Source organism: Podarcis gaigeae (assembly GCF_964106915.1).
Source record: "Podarcis gaigeae genome assembly, chromosome: 5".
Classification (NCBI taxonomy): Eukaryota; Metazoa; Chordata; class Lepidosauria; order Squamata; family Lacertidae; genus Podarcis; species Podarcis gaigeae.
In genome coordinates this window covers 35,826,600-35,854,279 of record NC_139681.1, presented here as the reverse complement: position 1 = coordinate 35,854,279, position 27,680 = coordinate 35,826,600, and the positions used below count along the sequence as shown (strand labels likewise).

Sequence of the window (27,680 nt, the reverse complement as noted above, 5' to 3'; positions counted from 1 at the left end):
TGGTTGATAACATAAGATTTCGCACATAGAGGATTTTGACTGATGACATTGTATCTTCATCAACCTCAACCTCTGGCTCTGCCCAGTCTACAGCTATGGGATGTCCCCATAATTGTATCCTTCCTGTGGAGTAATCAAAATTCCACAACTATGACAATAAATAAAATGAAAGATAATGGGACGAAGAAGTCCAATTAAGTCCTACTCAAGAACAGTTCATTGAAATCAAGTACATTGGTTTCAGTGTGTCTACTCTGAGTGTAACTTAGATACAACCCATTAAGTAAGTGATTTTGACAATACAGGTTTTCTCTACTTAAGTTTATTGCTAAAATGATTTTACACAATTGTAAAATGTGCTATTGATTGCATATAGATGAGAACACACAGGCTCTCATAGTTACTATTTGATTTCTTCATTGCTCAGGCGTGCACTGTGAGTGAAGCTTCACTTTGTGAAATAATCAGAACTGTGCTAACGCTTACCCTAAAATGCTAGCATATAATGTACTGAATCCTAGGGGAATTTTTCCACTATTCATGTTCAAATTATATATAAAAGAGGCACAAATGATAGCTAAAAGCCAATACGCATAAGGAATGGAGAAAAGTGAAGAGTGTAAGACATGCTAAAATCCCCTTTCTTTCCACATTACCTGGCAGCAGTTTCCGCCTTGCCATAGCTGCTGCCCGATGGCTTCCATATTCCACAAAAGCGAAACCACGATTCTTGGCTTTATCGGCAGCGCTGGGATATACAATGACATCAATGACACCATCTGTAACTTTCCTCATCTCTGCCAAAATTTCTTCCCTCCTCTTCGTTTTCGGGATTCCTCCTACAAATAAACGGCAGTTGTCTACACTGGCACAAACCCCTAGGAGTCGACCATTCCTGCATACAAACAACAGTTCCAGGTTTGTTTGTTTTTATGGTGAAACAGGCATAGCTCTTTGTGAAATATTGACCCATGATTAAAGTTTACAGCCAATGCTCTCATGTCAAACTTTCTGAACAGTGTAGTTAGTCAAGCAGAAGTCAAGTGAACCAGCCCTTAAAAATATAAAGCAGGCATAGGCAAACTTGGCCCTCCAGATGTTTTGGAACTACAACTCCCATCACCCCTAGCTAACAGGACCAGTGGTCAGGGGTGATGGGAGTTGTAGTCCCAAAACATCTGGAGGGCTGAGTTTGCCTATGCCCTGATATAAAGGGCTGCAGAATACCCAGTTTTCATTACTTAGCAAAAAAATTCAGAGGTGGTTTTTTTTAGAGGAGAAATGTTAAGAGTAGCCTAGAGCAGGGATAGTCAGGGTGGTTCTCTCTAAATTTTGCTCTGCTACAGGTCCCCTCATCCCTGACCATTGGCTATGTTGGTTGGGACTGATGAGAGCGGTAAAGCATCAGGTGAATATCACACTGGCTATCCCTGGGCTAGAGAATTTGCTCATGCAAGTAGTTCTCACCAAAAATAATGATATTAACAAGATAAGGTTTCACATGCAACAAGCACTAGTTAACACATAATCAACAGATGTGTATTTATTCTGTGACAAAAATAGTAATGATTTCTTATTGTAGTGGTAGTAATAGTAGTCATCTCTAGACACCAACTATGCTTCTCAAAGTATCACTTTGTCAGTGGAGTTGGGGATCAACTCCTCTTGCACCCAAACTGGCCTTCTTGAATTCTCTTTTGCCACGAAAGCCACTTTCCTTCCATGACCTTCTTGCTTCTAGTTGGCAGCTGTGGAGTCTTAGGCATACAGTCATGGCCCACAGGCTTTTCAGCTGCTGATTAGTAACATGACGCTTTGTTCTGCTGCACATGGTTTTAGGCAAGGAGCACCTACTCCTGGTGTTAATCACTGCAGACAATACTAAGCTAAGCAGGCCAATAGTCCAACTTAATATAAGACAATTTCTATAGTTTTTCCTTTTTTGTTTTTGTTTTAAAGAGCACAACTTTTATTGCATTTGTTGCATTATATTCAAATTGAGACCTGCTTTGCAGGTGTCAGCGAGATATGCAAAACTACTAAACAAACAATGCTTACCTAATTTCATAATTATTCAGTTGCCTGATTGCATTTTTGGCCTCCTGTTTGTTAGAAAATGTCACAAAAGCATATCCCCTGTTGTTTCCATTGAAGTCCATCATCATCCGCATTTCATAGATTTTTCCAATCTGCAAAAGCAAAAGCATGAACTTCCATAAACGAGCACAGAAAGGGAGCTTTTGTCTGCACTAGAGAACATCTATGGACAAAGTTCTCTTGTTCTTGTGATTCTGTTTGTATTTCTGCTTCACTCTAGATTAGCTTGGCCATTGCCTTGACCATAAACCAGAGCACATTTTACTCAAGATTTGCTTTCTGACCCATGTACAAAGTCAAAATAAACAGAGGCAGCATGTATCGAAGTCCAGGCTGTGCTGAGCTGGAGCCGTTGGGCAGGTTAGCAAAGCAAATGACCTCAATTAACACACCTTGATAACACCCTGTCTGAGCTCCTGTGTGCAGATAACACCATAAACCTGGGATGGGGGACACACACGTGTGTATCTATGTCTTGCAGGGTCCTCTGGCTTAGAGCAGCTTTCACACATTAGACAATAACACACCCTATATTACTTAGCTACTGTTTGGATTTGCCGGGTCTTGCCTTCACCCAAAGGGTTATCATGACTGGATCCCTTCCAGCCCTCATTAAAAGCCTGGGTATAAATACTGTACCACTAGCCAATTGCCCCTGCATATTGGTGGTGTGTCTCATGAGAGGGGAAGCATGGTTTGTGCACTCACTAAGAATCACTACAAGGCATCAAAACAAGAAGGTGTTGGCATATGACGCAGGACTGTGTCTGTGCTAATGATGCCCTTAGTAGTCTTCACGGGCATTGCAACCACACTTCAAAATTCTGATGAACAATTCCAGTTCCACAGACAACAAAAACCAAAGCTCTGATAACAGCAGAAAAGACAATGCTCCATTGCACATGAAGATTTAGCTAGATACTCATGCAATGCAGTTTTCTTTTCCACATCTTTAACAGCACTGTCATGAGCAGTGGCCATACTTTTTTTTTTGGCTAAGTAGGAAATGGGCTGTGGTTGAGGACTTGTCATATTTACCCCATCCACCCATTATCTTCCCCCCATACTTTGTCTCATCGCAGAAGCCTTTGACCCTGTTGCCAAGGCTTGTTTCTCTAGGCGGTACTGTCAAAAATAGTTTTACTGATGTTAATGGGAGCAATGATGTGAATAAAGGCTATAGGAATGTTCTCTCAGGACACAGTTATAGTAATTCATGTCTAAAGAGCTCACTCTGCCATATTCAGAGGTTCTATCACTCAGAACTAAGCTGCAAGAAAGTGATTATTACGGTGCTGAATATAAAAAATGGGACATAGATCCCAAAATGCAGGGATAATCCTATTGGAGGAAGATTTGTACTGTTTATTTTATCATGTTTGCTTCTTGTTCTTCTTCCAAGCAGTTCAAGAGAGTATATGGTGTATTCCCATGATATCACCACAAAAACTTGTGAAGTACATCTGGCAAGGGGGGCAGGTGCAAAAGAAGACTGTGCTGCTGCACATTTAAGAGTTGTGTGGAGGAGGAAAATTTCACTTGCTGAAATTCCATCTTCTATATGAATATCAAAAGTGCAGGCCACCTGGCCACCTGATTACTCACTGAGTTTCATAGCTGAGCAGGAATTCAAATCCTGGTCTTTCCAGGCCCAAACTCTGTCCATTGCACTGTATGGGTGTCACTAGTATTGTCAATATCAGTATTACAAACAATACAACCTAGTTCAAGATACCAACTTTTCCTTGTTTCTCCTGATTCTGCACTTACATTTCAACCAAGATAGTGGGATACAGGTGGAATAAGTGATGAAGTGATATGGTGGCTGCTGCTTGATTGGCAGCCTTGCGCATGTAATAGATCATCCCAACTGCTCTGGCGCTCCCCATTTTAACCTATGGGTTTACATTGTGAATCTTAATATGAATTGATGTTTCCAAATGAACGTGGATTGGTTAATGTGGCATCTCAGCATAGAAAGCAATTGACTTGTTTAGGTATTTTATAAATGGGCTTTGAGAATACACAACCCAAAAGCTACAGAAGTTTGTCCGCTGCAAGAAAAAACAGCAATGAATCCTGTGGCACCTTTAAAGACATTTAATGTCTCAGGAGACGAGAGGAAGCAAGTGTCAACCTCATCAGATGCAAGTTACCAGACATATAAAATATGCTCAAAACATTTATATAAAGCAGTGGAAACTATTGTAAGTATTTGTGGTTGGTTCCAGCTACTTTGGTGAAGGGGTATCTGGATCTGAATTAGCATTTCAAAATTCCCGTAACTGGAAATGAAAATAGCACCATATGCTCCATAATTACATTCAGTTAAAAAATTCTCTTTCCATTTTATATATCTCACTAACAACACTTAGAAGTGGCATAGACAAGGCTAAAAAGTATTCTTAGTATCACTTGTGAAATCATTCTTAGGCATTGCGCACACAAAAGTCCTCCTGATACTATATACTTAGCTTTCTGTGGCTTGCACCCTGGAAGCTGGAAGCTGACTTGAGAATTGTATTTGCAAATTAGCGACCTCCAGTAAGTACTTAAAACCACACAGGGTCATAGTCATATGCAAATTATTAGAACTGTGTTTTGTTCAGAATTGCATCATAAGAATATAAGAATGGCCCTGGTGGATGAGGTCAAAGGCCCATCTAGTCCCCCATTCTGTTCCAACTAGATGACCGTGGGAAACCTGCAGTCTAATAAGCTCAAAGCAATATCTTGGCCTTATAAGAATCACTCAGCAACTATTAGGTTGAAAGGTAGGACTTTTATGAGGCCACCTAGTTATCGCTATAGTCAACCAGAGATTTGACCCTGGGCTTTAGACACAGAAGGCTAATGCTTGAGCCACTGTGGCACATTGGCAGTTTCCCATATGGCAGTGTTCTTCCTACTGGAGACATTCTCAGAGTAGGAAACATGCCTGTCCTATTATGTGTGAAGAGCTGCACGAGTCTTTTCTATTTTACCACCCTGATTCCGCTGAGAGGTTCAGGATTGCTGCTGTTTGCACAGTCAAATTCCGAGAATATGAATGTGTCTGTGTGTGTAAGTGAATGAAATCTGCCCAGTTTAAATCATTACTTTTTCACATAATGGGATGAGTTCGTCTTCAAAGAGGTCACGGGGTAATTTTCCAATGAAAATCTCACAGCCTCTTTCTGGTGGTGGTCCATCCCAGCCTGGTGGCGGCCCTCCATATTTCCTTTGGCCATTTTCCTGAATTGAAGAGAACAAAAGATGTTGTGAAAACTGGCTTAATTCTCAACACTGCATATCTTTTTATACACACCAGAAGGTTTTCTTTGCCTGGTCATAACTTTTGTCTGTTCTTGCATCTTGGCTTTCATTAGACACATCTTAGAAAAATTGGGAGTTTTAGTCCAAAACAGTTGGAGGGGACCCAGTTCAAGACTTCAGCCAAGTCAATATATTTGGTGCCCCCCAAAAAGCAACACTGTCCCATAGCCCACTTGATATTATGGGACCAGGACAGACTTGAGAGGGTAGAATATACAGATAGTAGGATTTGTATGGTTGCAGTGGACTTTTGTTTTGCCAATTAAATTGCTTACATTGTAGTGCTTGACTGTAGAGCTATCATGTGAAGCTGTCAGAGCATGCAAATGCTGCCCTCACCATGCGAACGAAATGTCCCATTGCATGCAGCACTGTACCTTATAACAGAATAATGTTTATATTTTTGCAATACACATTTGTGGGTGGGAAGGGAGAGACAGCTTATTTAAGCACTAAGTTCTGAAAGTCATTGATCGAACTTTAGCTGGGGTGCTTAATTTACCTTTAAATTAGCAGTCCCAAAGGAGAAATAATTTGACAGGGAAACTCCTACCTGAATCAAACTATATCCCGTGCGCTGCATTAATGTGCGGAGGGTAGCTTCTTTCTGTGTGCCGGCCAATCCATCCCCGGATTTTTGATTTGATTCCATTGTGAGTGATTATCACCAAAAAATCAGGTTAATTAGGAGTGCTCACTGTAATCAAATTTGAGATAAATTAAGCAGATTAATATTTTTGAAAAAGAAAGCACCACAATATGGGTGGGGATACTGTACATGTATCATTCAAAAGAATTAGAAAACAAAAGTAAAAGATCCAACACCTGAATGAAGCAAAGAGAATCAAGGGGGGACTTTGTGGATTTCTCAGGCAAGAAATATACAGCAGGCCTCACTGCAAAGTGAACTATAAAGGCTATTTTATTTTGAAGATTTATAAAACACTTCACACCCACAAGCAACCCAGGTGGTGTACAAAAAGATGAAATACATAAGACACAGACTCAATAAACTAAAAACAATACAACAATTTCTACAATTGTACAGTTAATATTGTATAACATGACTGGGTCATGTTTCAGAAAAGCCTTCTTCAGGGAATGGTTGTGTTTAGGGAATGTGTGATTTCAGGTAGTAGGCTTTGAGAGAAGTTGTATTTAAAAAGAGAGAGAACAAAAAGTCCCCCCCCCCCATGGTCAAGTTCAATGAACTGCCTCTTGTACCATGAATGTGTCGGCATGTTTCTCAATCACATCAGTATCTCTCTCTCTCTCTCTCTCTCTCTCTCTCTCTCTCTCTCTCTCTCACACACACACACACACACACACGTCATTAACTTGCGTCATTGAGGGGCAATGGTGGCTGTTGTAGGCACCTGGCCCACTTTCCCTTAATGGGCCATATTTTCGGTTAACAACCCAGCATAGCAATTAACACTGAGGGGGGTGGGGTGGTGGAATATCCCATTGGTCCCCTTGGAATGTTTATTTCCTTAAATTGTGGCATCCTGTATAGTTAGGCCCTTACTTTATCTACAAAGGGACGCGGGTGGCACTGTGGGTTAAACCACAGAGCCTAGGACTTGCCGATCAGAAGGTTGGCGGTTCGAATCCCCGCAATGGGGTGAGCTCCCGTTGCTCGGTCCCTGCTCCTGCCAACCTAGCAGTTCAAAAGCATGTCAAGGTGCCAAGTAGATAAATAGGTACCGCTCTGGCGGGAAGGTAAACGGCATTTCCATGCGCTGCTCTGGTTCGCCAGAAGCGGCTTAGTCATGCTGGCCACATGACCCGGAAGCTGTACGCCGGCTCCCTCGGCCAGTAAAGCGAGATGAGCGCCACAACCCCAGAGTCAGCCACAACTGGACCTAATGGTCAAGGGTCCCTTTACCTTTACCTTTATCTAAGGCCTTACGTTTATCTATTTTTTTTTATAATAATTTTTATTGGTTTTTTAACAAAAAGACAAACAAAACACAAAACAAAAACATATAAAAAACATTTAAAACATGACTTCCCCATACCTCCCTTTCACTGCACCCTTGTTTTACAACTCTTTAGCAACCCTTCAGTCAATTTCTCTAGTAGTTTTCTTTAAATTTCCTTAATGTTAATGTTTACAGCTGTAATTCTCTATTTCTTACCCCCAGACATCTTATCAGTCCTCAATTTTACAACAATTTTTAAGATATATTTTAAATTTCTTCCAGTCCTCTTCCACTATCTCTTTCCCCTGGTCACGGATTCTGCCGGTCATCTCTGCCAGTCCCATAAAGTCAATCACCTTTGTCTGCCATTCTTCCAGAGTAGGTAGTTCTTGCATCTTCCAATACTTTGCCAACAGGATCCTTGCTGCTGTGGTCGCATACATAAAAAAAGTCCTATCCTTCCTTGGCACCAACTGGCCAACCATGCCCAAGAGAAAAGCCTCCGGTTTCTTTATAAATGTCCACTTAAGGACTTTTTTGATTTCATTATAGATCATTTCCCAAAAGGCTTTAATCTTTGGGCAGGTCCACCAAAGATGATAGAAGGTACCTTCAGACTCATTACATTTCCAACATTTATTATTGGGCAAATGGTAGATTTTTGCAAGCTTGACTGGGGTCATGTACCACCTATAGATCATTTTCATTATGTTCTCTTTTAAGGCACTACATGCCGTAAACTTAATGCCGGTGGTCCATAACTGTTCCCAGTCAGCAAACATAATGTCATGACCGATATCCTGTGCCCATTTAATCATAGCTGATTTAACCGTTTCCTCCTGTGTATTCCATTTCAACAGCAAGTTATACATTCTAGATAGATTCTTAGTATTGGGTTCTAGCAGTTCTGTTTCTAACTTTGACCTCTCCTTCTGAAATCCTAATTTCCTGTCCTGCTTAAATGTCTCATTTATCTGATAGTAATGTAACCAGTCTCGAACTTTAAACTTTAGCTTCTCATGACTCCGGAGTTTAAACTTTTCGCCATCTTGTTCTAGGATTTCACAATATTTTGGCCAGTTAGGTTCCATATTTAATTTTTTCACCGCCTTGGCTTCCATTGGTGACAGCCACTTAGGGGTTTTACTTTCCAACAAATCTTTATATCGAATCCAGACATTATACAAAGCTTTCCTAATAATATGGTTTTTAAAGCCTTTATGCACCTTTACCTTGTCATACCATAGATATGCATGCCAACCAAAGTTACTATCATACCCTTCTAGGTCCAAAATGTCTGTGTCTTCAAGGAGTAGCCAGTGTTTCAACCAGCAGAAAGCCGCTGATTCATAATAGAGTCTTAAGTCCGGCAGGGCAAAACCCCCTCTATCTTTTGCATCAGTTAAGATCTTAAATTTTATTCTGGGCTTTTTGCCCTGCCAGACAAATTTAGATATATCTTTCTGCCACCTCTTGAAGCAATCCATCTTGTCTAGAATCTGTAAGGTCTGAAATAAAAATAACATTCTAGGCAATACGTTCATCTTAATAACAGCAATTCGGCCTAACAAGGAAAGTCTCAGCCTAGACCATATTTCTAGATCTTTCTTAACTTCTGTCCAACATTTTTCATAATTGTCTTTAAATAAGTTCACATTCTTAGATGTTAAATTCACCCCTAGGTATTTCACTTTTTTCATTATTTCCAAACCAGTTTCACTCTGAAATCTCTCTTTTTCTTCCATTGTTTAATTTTTCCCCAACACTTTCGTTTTCTGTTTATTCAGTTTAAATCCTGCTACTTGACCAAATATCTCAATTAATTCTAATGCTCTTTTGGTACTAGTATCTGGCTGTTGCAACGTTAACACTAAGTCATCTGCAAATGCCCTTAATTTATAATGTTTAGCTCCGACCTGTATTCCTTTAACCAACTGATCCTTTCTAATCATGTTTAACAAAACCTCCAGGACAGATATAAAAAGCAAAGGGGATATTGGGCACCCCTGTCGTGTACCTTTTTCTATAGGTATTTCTTCCGTTACCACATTGTTCACTATTAGCTTTGCTTTTTGTTTAGAATATATTGCACCTATACCGTTTTCAAAACCTTGGCCTACCCCCATCCCTTGGAGATTCTTCATCATAAAACTCCAACAAATGTTGTCAAAGGCTTTCTCCGCATCCACAAAAATCAAAACCGCCTTTCGGTTAATGTCAACTTCTAATAACTCCAAAATGTCTATAATGTTCCTCACATTGTCTGACATATGTCTCCCTGAGAGAAAGCCAGCTTGATCTTTATGAATCTCCCCTATCAGCACTTTTTTTAGTCTTTTTGCCAAAATGTCTGCAAAAATTTTATAATCCACATTAAGTAAGGATATAGGGCGGTAGTTTTTAACCTGGTTCTTTTCAGTCTGTTTTCGGTATAAGTGAGATGAAAGCCTCTTTCCACGATTCAGGTGCCTTTTCCCCCTCCATAATTTCATTACAAACTTCCTTCAATGGTTGTATTAACCATTCCTTCAACGCTTTGTAATATCTAGCAGTCAAACCGTCTGGTCCTGGAGATTTTCCCAATTGCATGTTCTGAATGGCACCCTCTATTTCCTGATCTGTTATCTTTTCATTCAGAATCATTTTGCTTTGTTCTGAAATTTTTGGTAAACCATATTTTCTAATAAATTTTTCTATTTCTTGTTCATTTACAGGCCCTTGTGCATACAGTTTCCTAAAAAAACTTTGAAAACAATTACTTATCTTGTTGGGTTTGTGGATAATCTTTCCATCCATTTCTAAACTTGTCACCGTGTTCAGTTTCTGCCTTTTTTCAGTTGCTATGACAGAAGTTTCCCACATTTGTCTGCTGATTCAAATGTCTTTTGTCTCATCTGCTTTATTTTCCATTCTATTTCTTGGTTCATCAGTTCCATGTATTGCGTCTGATAATACTTTATTTCTCTCAAAATCTCCTGAGACTTTGGTCTGGACCTCAATTTCTTTTCTGCTTCTTTTATTTTTCCTAAGATTTTTTCTTTCCTCTCGTTTTGTTTTTTCCTCTTTATAGAATTCTGTTGAATTAGAAAACCTCGCATCACGGCTTTGCTAGCGTCCCAAATTATTCTTTTCTCCACATCTGTTCTCAAGTTTACCTCAAAATAATCTTTCACTGCTTTTTGGGCCTTCTTGTAAATCTCTTCATCTTTGAATAGGGTGTCATTCATTCTCCATCTAAACGATCCAGTTGTTGTTAATTTCATTTCCATCTTTACAGCATTATGGTCGGAGCAGGTTTTTGGGCAGATTCCTACTTTTTTTATTCTTGGCGCCAGGCTACTAGTAACCCATATTTGGTCAATTCTTGTCCATGTCATCTTTGCTTCAGAAAAGAAGGTTCCCTCCCTCTCCAGAGGGTTCCTTGTTCTCCAGATATCAATCAAATCCATAGTCTCAGTCATTTCAATAAAAGTCTTTGGTAGTCTCCCTTCCTTAGAAATCACTTGTCTCTGTGCTTTATCCATGTTTGTGGAGACAACTCCGTTCATATCTCCCATCATTAAGATTTTATAGTCCAAGAAGTCCATTAATGTCTCATGCAGCTTCTTAAAGAATTCGGCCTTCCCTTCGTTTGGTGCATATACTCCTATTCTCAGAACTTTTTCTCCTTGAATTTGAATTTCAACTGCCAGGTATCTTCCTTGTTCATCTTTAAATATCATTTTTGGAACCAATTTTTCTTTTACATAGATCACCACACCTCTTTTCTTGACTTTGTCTGATGATATAAATTCTTGTCCCAATCTCTTATTTGTCAGAAGTTTCCTGTGTATCCTGGCAATATGGGTTTCTTGTAGGCATATTATGTCTAACTGTTCTTTCTTTAAAATATGAAAAACTTGATTTCTTTTTCGGGGAAGATTTAGACCGTTACAATTCCAACTCAGAAGTTGCAGAGACATCTTGTTACTGGGTACCTTTTCCACCGACTGCTCCAAGCTTTTGTTCCTCCTCGGTTGGTATTGGGTTAAGTCCAAATGATAAGTTTGCAATGTCAGTTGTTTCTCTCTCTCCTACCGTTCCTTTCCACAGGTCTTCTAAATATCTCTCCAAAAACTGTTCTTTGTCTTGAATTGTTTTTATTTTTATCTTCTTACCTTTAAAGTTAAAGGACAGTCCTTGTGGGAACTCCCACCTAAATGGGATAGTATTTTCCTTTAGCAGGTCGACTAGGTCTTTATAGAAGGTTCTCACCTCCAAAATGTATTTAGGGATGTCCTTGAAGATCTGTATTTGACAATTCTGGATCACCAGTGCCTTTTGATAATGTAGATTCAATATTTTATCTCTTTCTTCCTTGGATCTCAACGTGATTAGGCAATCCCTTGGTTTCTTGCCCTGTCTCCTGCCCAACCGGAAGGCTGTAGTTATCACAAACTCCTCCTCTTTCTCCAGTTCGTCTTGCCAAAATTCCACAAAGTTCTCTGTAAGGAATTCCACAAGGTTGTCCCCCTCACCTTCAGGAACCAGTCTTAGTTTCAGATTTTTCCCTTTCCTCTCCAGTTCCATTAAGGCCAAAGTTGCATCATGCTCATTCACTTTTTTTGCAATTGGCACAAACCTTTCCCTTGTCTCCTCTGCAGTACTTTTAGCACTTTCAGCGATTTTTCTTGTTTCTGAACTTTCTTGTATTAATCGATTTATGGAATCTGTGTTACTTGTCACAGTTGCCGTGTTCAAGTCCAATCTCGCTGTCAGTTCTGTCAATTTTTTAGAATTTTCAGTAGACTGCTTTGTCAATGCTTCCAACGATTGATTTATCTTAAGCAGTGCCTGTGTCATAGAATCCATTGATGCAGTTGTTACTTTTTCCTGTGCAGCTGGTACCGCTCCTGACATAGAGCCCCTTTTCTTTTGTGCTTGTGCTTGCTTTGTTTTTGATCTAGTTGATATCTCCTCCACTGGGGTGCTCATATCCAAGGTCGTTCTCACAGGAAATATTTACAAGTGGAAAATCCCACTGCTTCTTCCTCAATGGAACTGTTTCCCTTGAAACCTTCTAGAGGGAGCACATTGTATCCAAATAGGAATAAGCCACAAAGAAACAAGAAAGCATAGAGCGACGAAAAAGTTCAAAAGTCCAATTGTAAATCCTTACTTTGTTTCAGTTCAAAATTCAACAGTGTAAATCCACTAAAGTCCCGTAATTTTGTTACAGATAAAGTCCCACTTTGTATCCAAGATCCGTCTGACAGATCGCTTTCCCGGTGCCTTATTCAGGCAGCCCGAGTCAGAGGATTCGACAGTGAAAGATTTCCCATCCAAATTATTTAATGCAGGTTAAACAATGTCCCAATTATCTTCCCCCCTTCTCCTGCCGGATGGGGGGAGGTCTACGTTCGATGTCAGGTTTGCTGGATTAGAGAGAAGTTTCCCTTTTAAATACAGCTTGCTTTTTCGTTGCTTTGTTAGTCATGCAGATCGGGAAGGCAGACTTCCTTGATTTATACCTTTCCCGTTTTCAGCCGAATGTCAAAATTTTTAGTGTCCCGTTAATCTTATTCTCTTGTTCTTACTCACGGGTGAAGTTGTCAATCTTTAGTTTCAGGAAGGAATCGGCGCTCTCCGTTGATGGCGACGCAGCTTCACTCCATGGGCTGGGTAGCGATTCTCAGCACCGCGCTCACACCCGGTGCCGCTCCGGAGCCTTTAAAAAGGCTCTTTCACAGTACCGGGGGGCGCAAAGGTGCCCACCGAATCTCCTTGCTCACAGGCTTCTGCGCCTGTGATTTTAGGGGTCCCCCGCTCGCCGTAGCGGGTCAGACCCGAACTCGTGGAGCAGTCCTGCTTCGGAGCTCGAAGCAAGGACCGCCATTAACGCTGGCGCCGACCGGAAGTCGGCCTTACGTTTATCTAAATGTGCCTAATGAGCACTATTTTAAAAATGTGAGCTGAATCAGTTTGTGGGGGGCAAGGAGGCTGATGGGCTGAGAGCAGGTGTGGAGAAGAAATTTAAGGCTTTCCTCCCTTGGTGTGGGTCTTTTGAAGTTAGTGTTTCATGTCAATGGGAGATTTCACCCATAGCAAATACTGGAGGGATTACCCTCTGGATCACAACACAAGAGGATGAGGTTAAATTCACCTGCCATGCCTTCTCTGGTCTTTTAATTTTCAGCTCCCTCATCCTGCTGTTGCAATTTGCATTAAAAAGCAACAGCACATGTAGAGAAGTGCCTTTTAGCCCTAACAGAAGCAGTGTGTGGATTTAAGGCAAACTATTATCGCCCCCTTCTCTTTTCATTACTACTTGCTGGAGTTTTGTATATATGGAGCTCCTTCTCCTTGTAATGCGCTTGCCAACCTAGCTGTTCGAAAGCACGTCAAAGTGCAAGTAGATAAATATGTACCACTCCGGCGGGAAGGTAAACGGCATTTCTGTGCGTTGCTCTGGTTCACCAGAAGCAGCTTAGTCATGCTGGCCACATGACCCGGAAGCTGTACGCCGGCTCTCTCAGCCAATAAAGCGAGATGAGTGCCGCAACCCCAGAGTTGGCCACGACTGGACCTAATGGTCAGGGGTCCCTTTACCTTTACCCCTTGTAATATAATAATGAAAGTTTCACCACTTCACATATCCTGCTTGTGTGACAGTGGTTGGTGATTTTAAACCAACGTGAAAACTGATGGTTTGCTTTGCTTTGTCAGTTTGAGATCTGTACATACCTTGAGTAAATGATGATGGCTTTGTGACTTTATGTAAACAATGTGTTGGAATGAACACCTGTACAAAGAAACTCAAATTTTAGGAGCTTGTTTGTATTAGGATAGTAAGTGGGTATGGGACTGCATCCTAATTACAGCATAAAATAGAAGTTTTAATTTGGGGGAGAGAATCTACATTAAGTAATGCTCAAGTTAGCACCAATGAGTGATGGATAGTATTTATTTATTGCATTCTATCCCACTTTTTTCTCCAAGGAGCTTAAGGTGGTGTACATGGTTCTCTTCCTCCACACTTAATCTCTACAACAACTCTGTGAGGATGGTTAGGCTGAGAGGCAGTAACTGGCCCAGCTTCATGGCCATATTTAGCCTGTGACAGCTTTGCAAACTATAGTAGCTTCCAGAATTTAGCAGACACCATCTTAGCAGTAGTAAGATGAATCTGAAAACAATAACACTCAATTTGGAAAGCCACTACCATCAAAGGATAATTTAAAATGTTTAAACTAGGTAAATAAATTTGACATACCTCTCAACTGTCTCAGTCTGTTTTTGCAAGATCACAGAGGCTCGCAAATGCACAAGATTGCAGAGTCCCAAAGTGCACTTTTCTGGGCTCTGTGATCTCATGTGGGTCCTGTGACTCACGTGGGAACATGGCTGGGAAGATGTGCATGGCGGTTTTTGGCCTAAACATGCTGGAGGATATGCTTTGATAGGTAAGAGTGAAACGAGATGTAACAGGGCAAATACATGGATTTATGTATGTATCTGCCCCTTTCACATATAAAACGGGGGAATGGGAATGTGTGAAGTGTTGTGATACCAGAAGCAAGCCTGGGGTGGAGGATACAAATGTTTGAAATCATAGAACACAGTGGGTGGTAGTCAACTAAGTTTTAGTCAACCCTACTGAAATTAATGGACCCAACTTAGTCAAGTACATTGATTTCAATGGGTCTGCTCTGAGTAACAGTTGGCTGAATACCACCCAGTGAAGTATAAGTGCCTGGGGTGTGTTGGGGGGGGGGGTTAGCTACCCTCACCCATGCACTTTTTACTCCCCCCAAAAATGTGCAGGCATACCCATTAATACATATGGCTGCCCCATTCATATCCAGTTTTAAGCCTTTGTTATCAAATTACTTCCCTGCTTTAACAGGGGAATTTAACAATTTTTAATTGTTGTTTGATTGTGAAGTACTGTCTGAAGTTGCATTACCATTTCACATTTACAGTATCTCACTTCTTCTAAGGTGGCTTCTGTTAAACACTGGAAGCTGCCAATGTTTGCAAAATTGTTATAGGGTGGATATTATTCACTATCAGATTGCTTTTAAGACTCTAATTTCCTTAGTATTTTGTAGCTCAGAATTGGAAGTGCAGTGTTACAAAAAGAAAGGGATTCTATTGGCCAGTTAAAATTAGAGCATCTTTTGTATTCCCATTCAAAAGCTGCTTCAGAAGGGGACTTTTAATATAATTTCTCCTTTTTTTAGTTGGAATACTTACAATCTTTTTACCCTTTTAATATAATTTTGATGTGGGCATTGTCAGCTCATGCAACAAGTAAAATAAATAATTAAATCTGAGTACAATAGAGGCTCCCTTTGTCTAGACACCCATTAAATTCCCATCTTCTGGGAATGTATCTCAGAGCACTGAAACCAGCAGAAAACCTCAGACAATACACATGACTGTATCTAAATTACTTTGTAATACATAGCATATTTTGGATCACCAAGGGAAGGAAAAACCTGACTGACACTATTTTGCCATCCAAAGCAACATTTCCCAATTATTCTCCCACAGACCAGACCACACAGTGTGTTTCTGCATAAGATGCTGATTGGAAGGAGGTGAGCCCAGAGTGTTGGAGAGAAGAAGTAGCAGCTAGGAATGTGCACCGACTTACATGTGCACCCCAAATTATGCAAATCAAGGGGAAGCAGGGAAGTTTCGCATGTTTCCAAGTCGGACTTCACAATTAACAAGGCATCTCAAGGCCGATCAGGGACTCTGAGCAGTCACTCTGTAGCCTCGACTGTCCAAAAATTTCACAACCATTTCTTCCCTCTTTTTCTTGAAAAACACAACCAAGCTGACTCGGGAAATGACCAGAGCTTTATAAGGCAGGGGATAGAGAGGTGAGGAAGATAATTCATTTTGACAGACAGATCTAGTTTTTAATCACAGCGAATTATTTTTCCAGGGCATTCCAGTCACAGGGATTTGGTGGAGGTTAAAAACAGTGTTTGCTTTTCATGTGAATCTATGCTTTCCCCTGTGAAATATTCATTATATCTCTGCAAATATCTCAGGGCATAAGTCCACCTCACACCAGCGACCCTTGGACAAAAAGAGTTCTTGCTGGGTGTTTTGTTTTTCACATTTTCTCCACCCCAATCTTTCTGCAGACCCATGCTCTCTCCACCCCATGATTTATATTTTACCCACCCAAAAATGGTGAAGTCAGAGAATCACTGTCACGGCTAAAATGGCCGCTGTTTCTTTAATGCTTAAAAAAGCTGGGTCAGCATGAGTCAGCGGCCTGCACCAGGTTGTATATATAGAGTGAGAAATGTTAGTTTGGTGTTGAGTTGGGTTGGTTGGTTAGTTAGTGAAAGCTGGTAGTGTTGATGTGTGTGCAGTTGGTCAGTTGCTTTTGCAGAAAGACTTTTAAGAATAAAAGCAGAAAGTACTCTGCAAGGATACTTTTCTCATGGACTCTTTTATGCTGACAAGGGTCCGAGGACCAGGCTGAGGTGACAAAGGGAGGTCAGAACCCTTTTTTTGCTTTTTACAAACACTGACAACCACTGCAGCTAGTATTCTGAAATTCAGAAAGCTTCATCCCCTTGGAGGGGGAGACCATGCCGCCAAATCACATCCAATTCTAGCAGAAAATTTAAAAAGGAGTTGAGGTCCAGCAACATCTCTGATGGTCACAGTTTTCCCACCCCTGGTCTATAGTGACCAGGAACAGTTCTCCAGGGATTCAGAGAGGAAATCCTGCTTGCAGACACTGGGATTAAACTGGGGAACTTAACCCCATTCTTCCCTTTTATACACTCAAGTCTAGATTAGAACAGCAGACTTTTTCAGTCAGATGGTGACAGACTGAAGGTTATCCAGTGATCTTCATAGCTGAGCAGGTATTTGAACCTGAGTCTTCCTTCTCTAAGGTAGGACTCTAGCCAGCACACAAGACTTATTCTCTTCATTTCATATATATGGTACATAAGTAAGAGTTCCCAAGTAAACTGGGGAAACATATTCCTTATTGCTCACTGTGGCATTTCATTTCTGGGGTTGGGGTGGGGAGGTGGGTTATATTTCCCTAACAGTATGTCATCCGTTATGCATTTAGTAAGTGGTTTTGGTTTTTTTAAGGAATAATAACTTAAGAGAAGACTGCTGGATGAGGCCAATGACCCATTTAGTTCAGTATCCTGTTCTTGCAGTGGCCAACCTACGGCTTGGGGGAAGCCCACAAACAGTATTTGAGTACAAGATCTTGTGGTTTCCAGCCAGTGGCATCCAGAAGCATTGCTGTCTCCAGTTGTGGAGGCAGAGCCTAGTCATCATGGCTAGTAGCTTTCAATAGCCCTCTCCCCCATGTTTTATTTTTAAACCAACTGATTACAGCATTAGATTATATAAGATAACTATCCCATTACCATCTCTTTTCATCTCAATCATTGCTAGTCTTGCCAATATATAAAATAGTCTTGAAGTGTTGGTTAATATCTGTGTTTATTATTATCTTTTAGAATGGGGTAAAACTAGGACCCTCTGCATGCATGGCACCACTGAGCTGTGGCCACCCCACCTTTGCGGCATATTCTTTTGATGCCAGCTCCTTTTTGTTTGCACAGCCATGGGCAAATAATAACGCCAGCATTGCTAAATAACCAAAGATTGACAAGCCGTGCTACATGTTGCGCTCTCATTTGAATGGCTGGCTCTTGGTTCCCTTTGAGGATCTAGCTGGAACAGTCTAATTCATAATGCTTCACTCTGCTGTGGTTTCTCCTCCCCCTCCTCTCCCAATCTGCAGACACATTTGTCTTGACTGTTCAAAGATCAATGCACACTGCGAAGATAGAGATCGTGGGATTTCTCAATCTGATGGAAACACAGGTTTCCAGTGTATTACCATTCCCTCCAGGCTCCTGCTGTGCTTTCCCCCCCTTTTTTGCTTCTGGAGGCTGCTTGTTAGCTGCTCTTGCTGGAAGCCTAGTAACTATGCCCATGAATAAGATAAGAAAAATGGTGTTTGTCTTCTGCAGATCAATAGACCAACTCACTTGAAAACACTGACTTGCCAGAGACACTTCTAGACAAATCGCATTGGAATGGTAAAGGACAGTATGTTTGGAAACAAATAAAAAAAGCAGACCACAACTTCATCTTAGGTGAACAGATGTTATATCTACATACATTTAAAGCATGCTTATAGCACTTTAATCCTGGGAACGGTACCTTTTTGAGGGTGCTGGGAATTGTTGATGTCTGCAGAGGTCTCGTGTCAACTCTCAGCACCCTTAGGAACTACACTTCTCAGGATTATTTCGGGGAAGCAATGACCCTTAAAGTGCTATAAGAGTGCTTTAAATGTATGGTGTGGATGTAGCCTGAGTGGGGAACAAAACGTACTGCAAACTACAGTTGCCAAGCAATTCATGATTGGATTTTTATCACTATAAGATACCAGCAAATTTCAGTATATATTCCTTGGGCTTGAACAGAAATTATTCCTACTTCCAAATCTAGGATTTTTCCCCCAAGAGTGGAATAGGGAGTTAGCCCTCAAGTTGATGCACTTGCCTGTTCTCCCCTCTGCCCTGCCAATATTCCTTTCATTGCTGGGAGAGAAAGTAAGAATTATTGTTGGAGCCCAAGATCTCCTACCTGAGGATAGCAGCTGACAGTATGCCAGCAGCTCCAATACTGAAACAAACACCTCTGATTGTGTGAGATAGGATTAGGGGTTGTGTGTGTGTGCTTGTGTTTGTTTGTTTGTTTGTGTGTGTGTGTAAGCAACACATGTATATGTCACAAGGCAAGTAGTCTTCAACATCATGCACAATCCAGTTCATGATAAAGAATAACACAAAGCTTGCCCTTTTAAGGTGCAGCATGAGATAACTAAACGTGGTTGGTGGGAACTACACTAATAGCAAACTCATTTCTCTGAGTGCTGTTCTCCTGTGTAGCCAAAATGACACCAACTTCAATCAAGAGAGAAATGTCAGCATAGTCAGGAAAGCCCCAAAGTTACAGAACAAAAAAAATATTTTTTTGTGGGGTTATCTAAGCGTACCAACTGTTCTGCAAAAAAGCTCAAGGAAGTCTGAACATGCTCAGGGGCTACAGAATGCTGACTGTTAGGAAGGAAAACACGAGAAACCGAGGTGCAGGCTGAATGGAATGGGGTCTCCTGAAAGAAGAAACGGCTGTCTTGAACACTGAATAGGTGTGCTCCACTCTGCAACATTTTGTTGCTGATTCCACTTGTACAGTAGTTGCATTTCTCTCCCTGCTTTGACTGCCCATGATACTGCTTCTTTAGCAAGAAGTAGTAATCCATTGAACACAGAGGCAACAATAAGGCAAAATACATCATCTCTTTCTCCCATCCCCTCCATCCATAGATGTATGCTTTAAGTTGTGCTCAGTTTTTCTTGCAATGGCACTGTATCAGTAATACAGATACCTTTATTTGTTCAGTCCCTGCCCTCAAAGGTATAATGTATGTCATCCTCAAAAGGTGACTCTGGGCCCACAACACTAATAATTTAGCGGGTCGGTCTTTTGCTGCTACCCTATTTGCATTAAATGCTGAACTGTCAGCGGGCAATTTAATATGAACCATTTTGTTTAATTTGGTGTTCTGTTCATCTTTTCCAGATCTAAAATAGAGGCCAGAGGTAATAGTTGTGAGTAAAAGATACCACTTGTTATCTTGCATTCCCTGGTTTTAAATTATAGTGCACACTTTGGTACACGGTAGTGAAAGGCACCTATCTTGGCTAGCCATGCAGGTGCTTGCTTACAAACCAGACAGCTATGGATGCAGAAATAGAACAAGAATTCTGTTTATCTTAGAGAGTAGCTGCTTTGTAAGTGAAACATTCACACAATGATTAGCCTCCATGAGTTGTGTTTTAACAAATCTAAATTGAATTGGTGGAGCGGTGGGGGTGTGTGTCAGGAATTCTTCTTTTACCTTCTCCTCATTTCTTTCTAAATGAAAGCAACCAATTTCTCTCTGGTGGCTGTTTGGTCTTGCTACCTTTCCTATAAAACTGGATGCAGTGTCTGCATTTGATGTCCAATGCTTTGGGCGAAAAGCTAGAGAAGGCAAGCCATGCAAACAACAAGAAGGCAACTTTTTAGCCTTTGCTGCTAATGTATCTATCCCAGCAGTTGTCTGCATCTTGCAAATACTAAAAATCAACATTCTCATGCCACTAGTAAACAACTGATTACCAGCACTGGGGAAATTGTATGATAAACACATGATTGCAGACAAAGCCATATACATCCTGCGAGCTGCAGACTCATGCAATTGAATTTTTACATTTCAAATGCTTCTCTTGTTCTGAACAAGCTGAGATTAAGTCATTCCTTACAAATTATAACTGACAGTAAGAAATTTAGCAGCCTACCCCCTATTTTTAAATAAGGTATCAGAGTGAATAAAACTGTACCTGAGCAATTTCAGAGATCACCACCTGGAAGGGTTCTCCTTGATTATGCTGAATTTGCGACGTGTCACTCTGGTTATACTCTAATCATCATATCAAACTCCAAAGGTTCAACAAACCCCAGGTTGGTTTACAGTTCTGTCGGTTAAACTTTAACTGGCCGTATCTCTCTGCTCCATGCAGCCCTTTGACCAGATAGCTAGGTCATTGCAGCTCACTGTCTACACAATGTTTACAAAATGCACAAGGCAAAAGTCAATTGTGGGTCTGAATAAATGTGTGCGAGGTGAGAAGGATATCATTTGAAAACCAGTCTGCTAGGTTAGCTGGGGAAATGTTATTTCGGACAGAGAATTTTTAACTGAAAGTAATTGACTTTATCACATAGCTGAACGTTCCTTAAATAATCCTTAGAACTTCAAAAAGTTTGGATTGTTGACCTGAGTTTGTATGATGTCTAGCTTTTAAAGTCATATGATCCAATGACAAGGTTTTCTATATTGCTTGATAAGAATCTGTGTCATAAACAGAAGTGCATGGTCTTGTGGGGAGGGATAATAGATCTTACTGTAACAAAAAAATGCCTCTTTATGATGATTTCAAATTTCCTTCTCTGTCTTGAAGAATTGTACAAGGATGTATAATCCAACAAACAGCAAAGGGCACTTAAACCTGTAATTTTTTTTAAAAAAAACCACACACATTAAAATGAGTGCTTTTTATTGTAGTTTTTAAAAGAAGTTTTGTTAAACAGATTTGTTATTTAAAGAACAGAGAAACTGCAAGCATAGGTAGTCACAAAGGTGACAACCCTTAGGAATAGTATATTTTTATACAAACACAAATGAAAAATAGGTCTTTTGAGTGGGTAGTTGTGATGGACTAACAACTTAAACCCTAACTCAGTACAGTAACTGGGATAAATTACGCTGACATAATATTCTATTAATTAAAGTGAGTGGGGACAGTCTTTGGGTTGTGAGAAGAGGCCTCCATTCGTCTTTTGTCTTCTGGAGGCTTGGCACCACATTGCTATTCTTGGAAAGTGGGTTGAGTAGTCAGGTAGTAAAACTGGGATCTGAGCATGAAATGAAGGGATCACATGAACACTTTGCCACATACTCACTGCAAAAAGTTCAGCTTCTATTTACTCACCCGTCTTCTTGCTACCAATTTGCAGTTAATGATGTAACACAAAATACACACAAATGCTAATACATACCAAACATGAGAGATGGAAAAATACATAGTTAAATAAATTATTAAACAATATGTATGTTAACATAGATTTAAGCAATATTTTTAGACATGAAAAACCACACACACCATTGTCTCTCTTGCATCAGTTTTAGAGAAACAGGCTGTTTTTGTAGGGAGGTTAGATAATGGAAACTCAAAGTGAGCAAAATCTATTTTTGTCTTAAAAGCAGAATCTGGTTTCTTTTGTTCATGTCTCACATTGTGCTCTGTAAACAGGACACACGGCGTTAATTAGTAAACAGGACACAGTGTTAATGAATTCATGCCTAGAACAAGATAACAGATTCTCAAACTTCCGACACAGCAGTTTTCATGAGGATAAGCTGAAGGGGGATCGCAATGCAATCCTATGCAAGGTTCCTTTTAAGTAAGTCTCGCTGATTTTGGTGCAGTTTACACCCAGGTTACTGTACATAGGACAGCAATCTTAGACAATGTTTATCCCAATGCCTAATGCCAGGCAGGTTTTTCTAATCTTCATAGCATCAACGTTTTTGCTTATTTGCATATAATAATACGTTATACGATCAACCCATTTCTATCTTTTTGCTGCATAGTGTTTTTTAGTATAGAACATGACCATATACCAAATAAAATGGATGTAAGTCTATTCAGAGCTTTTTTGTGACAATATTCACCAGAACGGAATATTGGCACCAATTTTCTCGTTGCCCATGGCAGTGGCGTAGCGTGGGGGGTGCAGGGGGGGCGGCCGCACCGGGCGCAACATCTGGGGGTTAGGGTTAGGGGGCGCAAATCCACGGGTTAGGGGGCGCAAATTACTTGCCTTGCCCCGGGTGCTGTCAACCCATGCTACGCCACTGGCCCATGGCCACCATTATGTGCAGGCACCCATAGCGCTTTTAGCAAGATGTGAATACTGGTACTTAATTTTTGAAAACAAACCAAAAAAAGCACTTATTGTATATTGACTGGATTTCTATCCTGCCTTCACCAAGGACTCAGCCTGACTACAGTGCAGTTTATGATTATCTCAAATATGTGTGTATATAGACATATATAATATATAGAAAGTATGTTTGTGTGTGTGTGTGTGTGTATAATGATTTGCTGTTCACATGAGTCACATGGCAATTTGCAAACATACCATAAAATCAATTAAAAATTCTTTTAAAAACTGTACTAAGGAAAACAACTAAAGACAGGTATGAGTAACATGCAGAATAAATATCCAAGGAAGAGGCCTTTTACTGTAGGACAGTGGAATAGGGGCATGAAAAGCTAGCTCTGTGGATAGTGAATAACTCTAGTGAACAGTGTACAGACTCTGTGGTTTTGGTTTGGTTTTTGGAACCTAAATTAAGACCAATTCTTCTCTCTCTCTCTCTCTCTCTCTCTCTCTCTCTCTCTCTGTGTGTGTGTGTGTGTGTGTGGCGTTTGTGTGTGTGTGTGTGTGTATATATATATATATATGCTTTCGTAGATTTTCACGGGTACAGGAATGCAGGTTTTGGTGTCCTCGGGTGTCTTCCCGTGTAAAAGTTGGGGTGTCTAGGCGACGTTTCGACGAGGTCTCACTCGTCATCTTCAGGCTGGTGCTTTCGGCTTCTTGTTACTGGAACAGAGCGGGATCTCAATGTTTGAGTTCCTATAAATACTGTAGAGGGGGTGTGGTGTCTAGCCTCCAATGTTCTGGGCAGAGAGGAAGTTCCCAGGCTAGTGTGCCTTTTCTTCTTTTGTTCCTTAATTACTTGAGAGATACCTTGAGTGATTTCTTGAGTGATATCCTGAGTACCACTTAGGTGGGTCATTAGGTGTGGATTAGTTGCTAAAGTCTTTGTGTCTTGACCTCTTGAACTTTGTGAAGAGTTTTCCTGAGAAGATGGCTGTATTGCACTTAGTTGTGCTTTGGCTTGGCTTCGTGTATAGGGGCGAGCTGTGGTTTTGTGGCTTGTGTCAGCCAGATCTGTGTAGGGATTGCAGGGGGGTGCGGCATCCGGAGGTGCCACCATGGATTGGCTACTGGATGGTGTCAGTAATTCATCTGTGGAGAGGGTCTGGGTTTGGGTCTGGTGTGGTTGATTGGTGTTGGCGTTCTGTGTGCCTCTGGATCTGGTGTCAGTTTTTGTGGGGAGGGCTAATTTCCAGATGTCTGGCAAGCGGGATGTGTCGTCACGCTTGTTCATGTTGTGAGGGTGTTTCTCTATCTCGATGGCTTCCATGATTATTCTCTTGTGGTGATGTTCCGTGTTAAAGAGCAATTTGGAACACACTATCTACCAGAAAAAAACACACACCAACCGCTACTTACATGCACAATCACACCACCACCCTGCACAAATAAACTCCGTAGCCAAGACTCTCATCTCCAGAACCAAACGCCTGGCTGACAAAGACCACTTGACAACTGAGTTACAGAATCTCTCAAATGTGTTAATTGCCAATGGATACCAGCAAAACAGGATTACGAAGCTAATCCAAAAGGAAACACCCCCCAAAAACCAAGACACAGAAGAAAACAATGGCATGGCCCTCCTTCCTTATATCAAGGGCACTACAGATAAAATTAGCAAAATCCTCCATAAACACAATATCAAAACAGCCTTTTGCACCAACCAAAAAATAGCCAATATCCTCAGAAACCCCAAGGATAAAATCCAGTTGGAAAACCAAGGGATCTATGAAATACCCTGCAAAGTCTGCCCAGCCACGTACATTGGACAAACAAACAGACGAATAAATGCACGTATCGCAGAACACAAGAATGCCGTCAAAAAAGAAGAAAAAACTTCCTCTCTTTTCCAACACATGAAAGAAACAGGACACGAAATTAATTTTGCAGATTCCAAATTGCTCTTTAACACGGAACATCACCACAAGAGAATAATCATGGAAGCCATCGAGATAGAGAAACACCCTCACAACATGAACAAGCGTGACGACACATCCCGCTTGCCAGACATCTGGAAATTAGCCCTCCCCACAAAAACTGACACCAGATCCAGAGGCACACAGAACGCCAACACCAATCAACCACACCAGACCCAAACCCAGACCCTCTCCACAGATGAATTACTGACACCATCCAGTAGCCAATCCATGGTGGCACCTCCGGATGCCGCACCCCCCTGCAATCCCTACACAGATCTGGCTGACACAAGCCACAAAACCACAGCTCGCCCCTATACACGAAGCCAAGCCAAAGCACAACTAAGTGCAATACAGCCATCTTCTCAGGAAAACTCTTCACAAAGTTCAAGAGGTCAAGACACAAAGACTTTAGCAACTAATCCACACCTAATGACCCACCTAAGTGGTACTCAGGATATCACTCAAGAAATCACTCAAGGTATCTCTCAAGTAATTAAGGAACAAAAGAAGAAAAGGCACACTAGCCTGGGAACTTCCTCTCTGCCCAGAACATTGGAGGCTAGACACCACACCCCCTCTACAGTATTTATAGGAACTCAAACATTGAGATCCCGCTCTGTTCCAGTAACAAGAAGCCGAAAGCACCAGCCTGAAGATGACGAGTGAGACCTCGTCGAAACGTCGCCTAGACACCCCAACTTTTACACGGGAAGACACCCGAGGACACCAAAACCTGCATATATATATATATATATATATAGTATATATGTATGTATGAATCAAAAGATTTACATTTTATTACCCCCCCCCAAGCTGTTATAAAGTGATAGCTTCCACTCATAAAGTTGGAACCAGAAACTTTGAAAGTCACCTATAATAAGTCCCAAAGTGGGCTGCCTTAATTAGCAGCAATGCAGATAAGTTTGAGTTTAAAGTTTGGGACTTTAGGAAGAAGCAGAAAAATGTTAGGGAAAATGGCCTTTGGAGATAAATAAGCCATTTTCATGTCTTTTTCTAACATCATCAAGATTGCAGTGTGCCCCCCTTTTTGTACTATAATGGGAGACACATGGAAAATCAGTGTTGAAATATATTTGTCAGAGTTCAGGAATGCACGCTGTTTAAAAAGGGCCTTGCGGATATTTTAAGCAAGACCAGCCTTCTTATGATGTAATGGCAAGTGGTTGCTTTGATGACAGATTCCAGGAGGGGGCTCCACATTCTTGCTTCCAATGCTAAGGATAGACAAATTTGTCAACTATAGTTTCACAAAAAATGGTTAAGGTTTCTGTGCACATCTGACATAATGTACACCTATTTGTATGTAATTTTCCAAGCAATTCTCCCTAATACAATGCATTATTTTATGTTAATTTCACCAATACAGTGGTACCTCGGGTTAAGAACTTAATTCGTTCTGGAGGTCTGTTCTTAACCTGAAACTGTTCTTAACCTGAAGCACCACTTTAGCTAATGGGGCCTCCTCCTGCCTCTGCACTGCCGCTGCATGATTTCTATTCTCATCCTGAAGCAAAGTTCTTAACCCGAGGTAATATTTCTGGAGTCTGTAACCTGAAGCGTATGTAACCTGAAGCATATGTAACCCGAGGTACCACTGTATATGTATTTGAATGCATGTTTCCGCCCTGATATATGCATTTTGCACAACTTTTATGGGTTAGAGAGCTGCACTGAAAAATTCAGAGAAGTGCAAAATGTGAAGGAAAGCTCTGTTTCAGTTTGCATATTTTTTCCCCTGGAAGTGTGACTCAGATAACTTGGAAGTAAATTGTGAAATAAACCATATTCCCCTCCCCCACTCCTACAACTTTCATATCTTTGCTAGGGTTGCCATACACCTGGAATTTCCTGGACATATCTTGAATACTGCAGTTGGCAGCAGTGTCTGGCAGAAATCATTCTAATGGGCAGAAAAATCTGGACATATGGCTGCCCATGTCGTCAGTGCCATTTTTGCCGATTTCCCATAAAAATAGCTCCAAAAGGGCCTTTTTTGTGATTTTCACTGTTTGAAATATGGCAACTATCTTTGCATCATTTGGTAGAAGGAGGTGCTTTGGTTCAAAGCACTGTGAAATATGTTTCATTTTTTCTTTTTGATTTGGTACAAAAATTATCCAAAGCCAACATGGATTTTTGCTCTTAGTCAACCTGATGCTCTCCAGATGTTGTTAGACTACAACTCCCATCATCACAAGTCAGCATGGCCAATAGTCAGGGATGATGGGAGTTTTAGTCCAATAATATCTAGAAGGTATATTGGAAGGATACCTCTGCCAGGGTAGAGCTTTGTGCTAGGTAAATAAAGGGTGAGATTTCTTGAGGTATCCTCAAGACCATCCTTTATTGTACTCCTATTTTCAATTCTGGTAAAATATAGAAATGACAGGTTAAAACAGAACTGGCACATTGTGGGAAATTCATCATGAACACACAACAGTTCTTTTATATTTGTCATATTAGAAAGAAAGTGCTTCTTCACACAGCATATAGTTAAGCAATAGAACTCACTTCTACAAGGGCAGTGATAGCCATCAACTTAAAGGTAAAGGACCCCTGTCAATTCAGTCGTGGGGTTGAGGCGCTCATCTCGCTTTACTGGCCAAGAGAGCCGACGTTTGTCCACAGACAGTTTTTCCGGGTCCTGTGACCAGCATGACTAAGCCACTTCTGGCGAACCAGAGCAGATCACGGAAACGCCATTTACCTTCCTGCCGGAGCGGTACCTATTTATCTACTTGCACTTTGACGTGCTTTCGAACTGCTAGGTTGGCAGGAGCTTGGACCGAGCAAC

At 40.9% G+C, this 27,680-nt stretch overlaps 1 protein-coding gene across 1 annotated transcript in view; it reads left to right on the top strand.

Annotated features, from left to right (window-relative positions):
• The first annotated feature begins 657 nt into the window (after window positions 1-657).
• Window positions 658-27,680, top strand: part of PRKG1 (protein kinase cGMP-dependent 1) — a 630,806-nt gene continuing 603,783 nt past the window's right edge. The window contains exon 1 of the mRNA XM_083740692.1: window positions 658-918. Coding sequence (XP_083596818.1) covers window positions 761-918 — 158 coding nt within the window. The 5' untranslated portion in view covers window positions 658-760. The remainder of the gene's footprint in view (window positions 919-27,680) is intronic.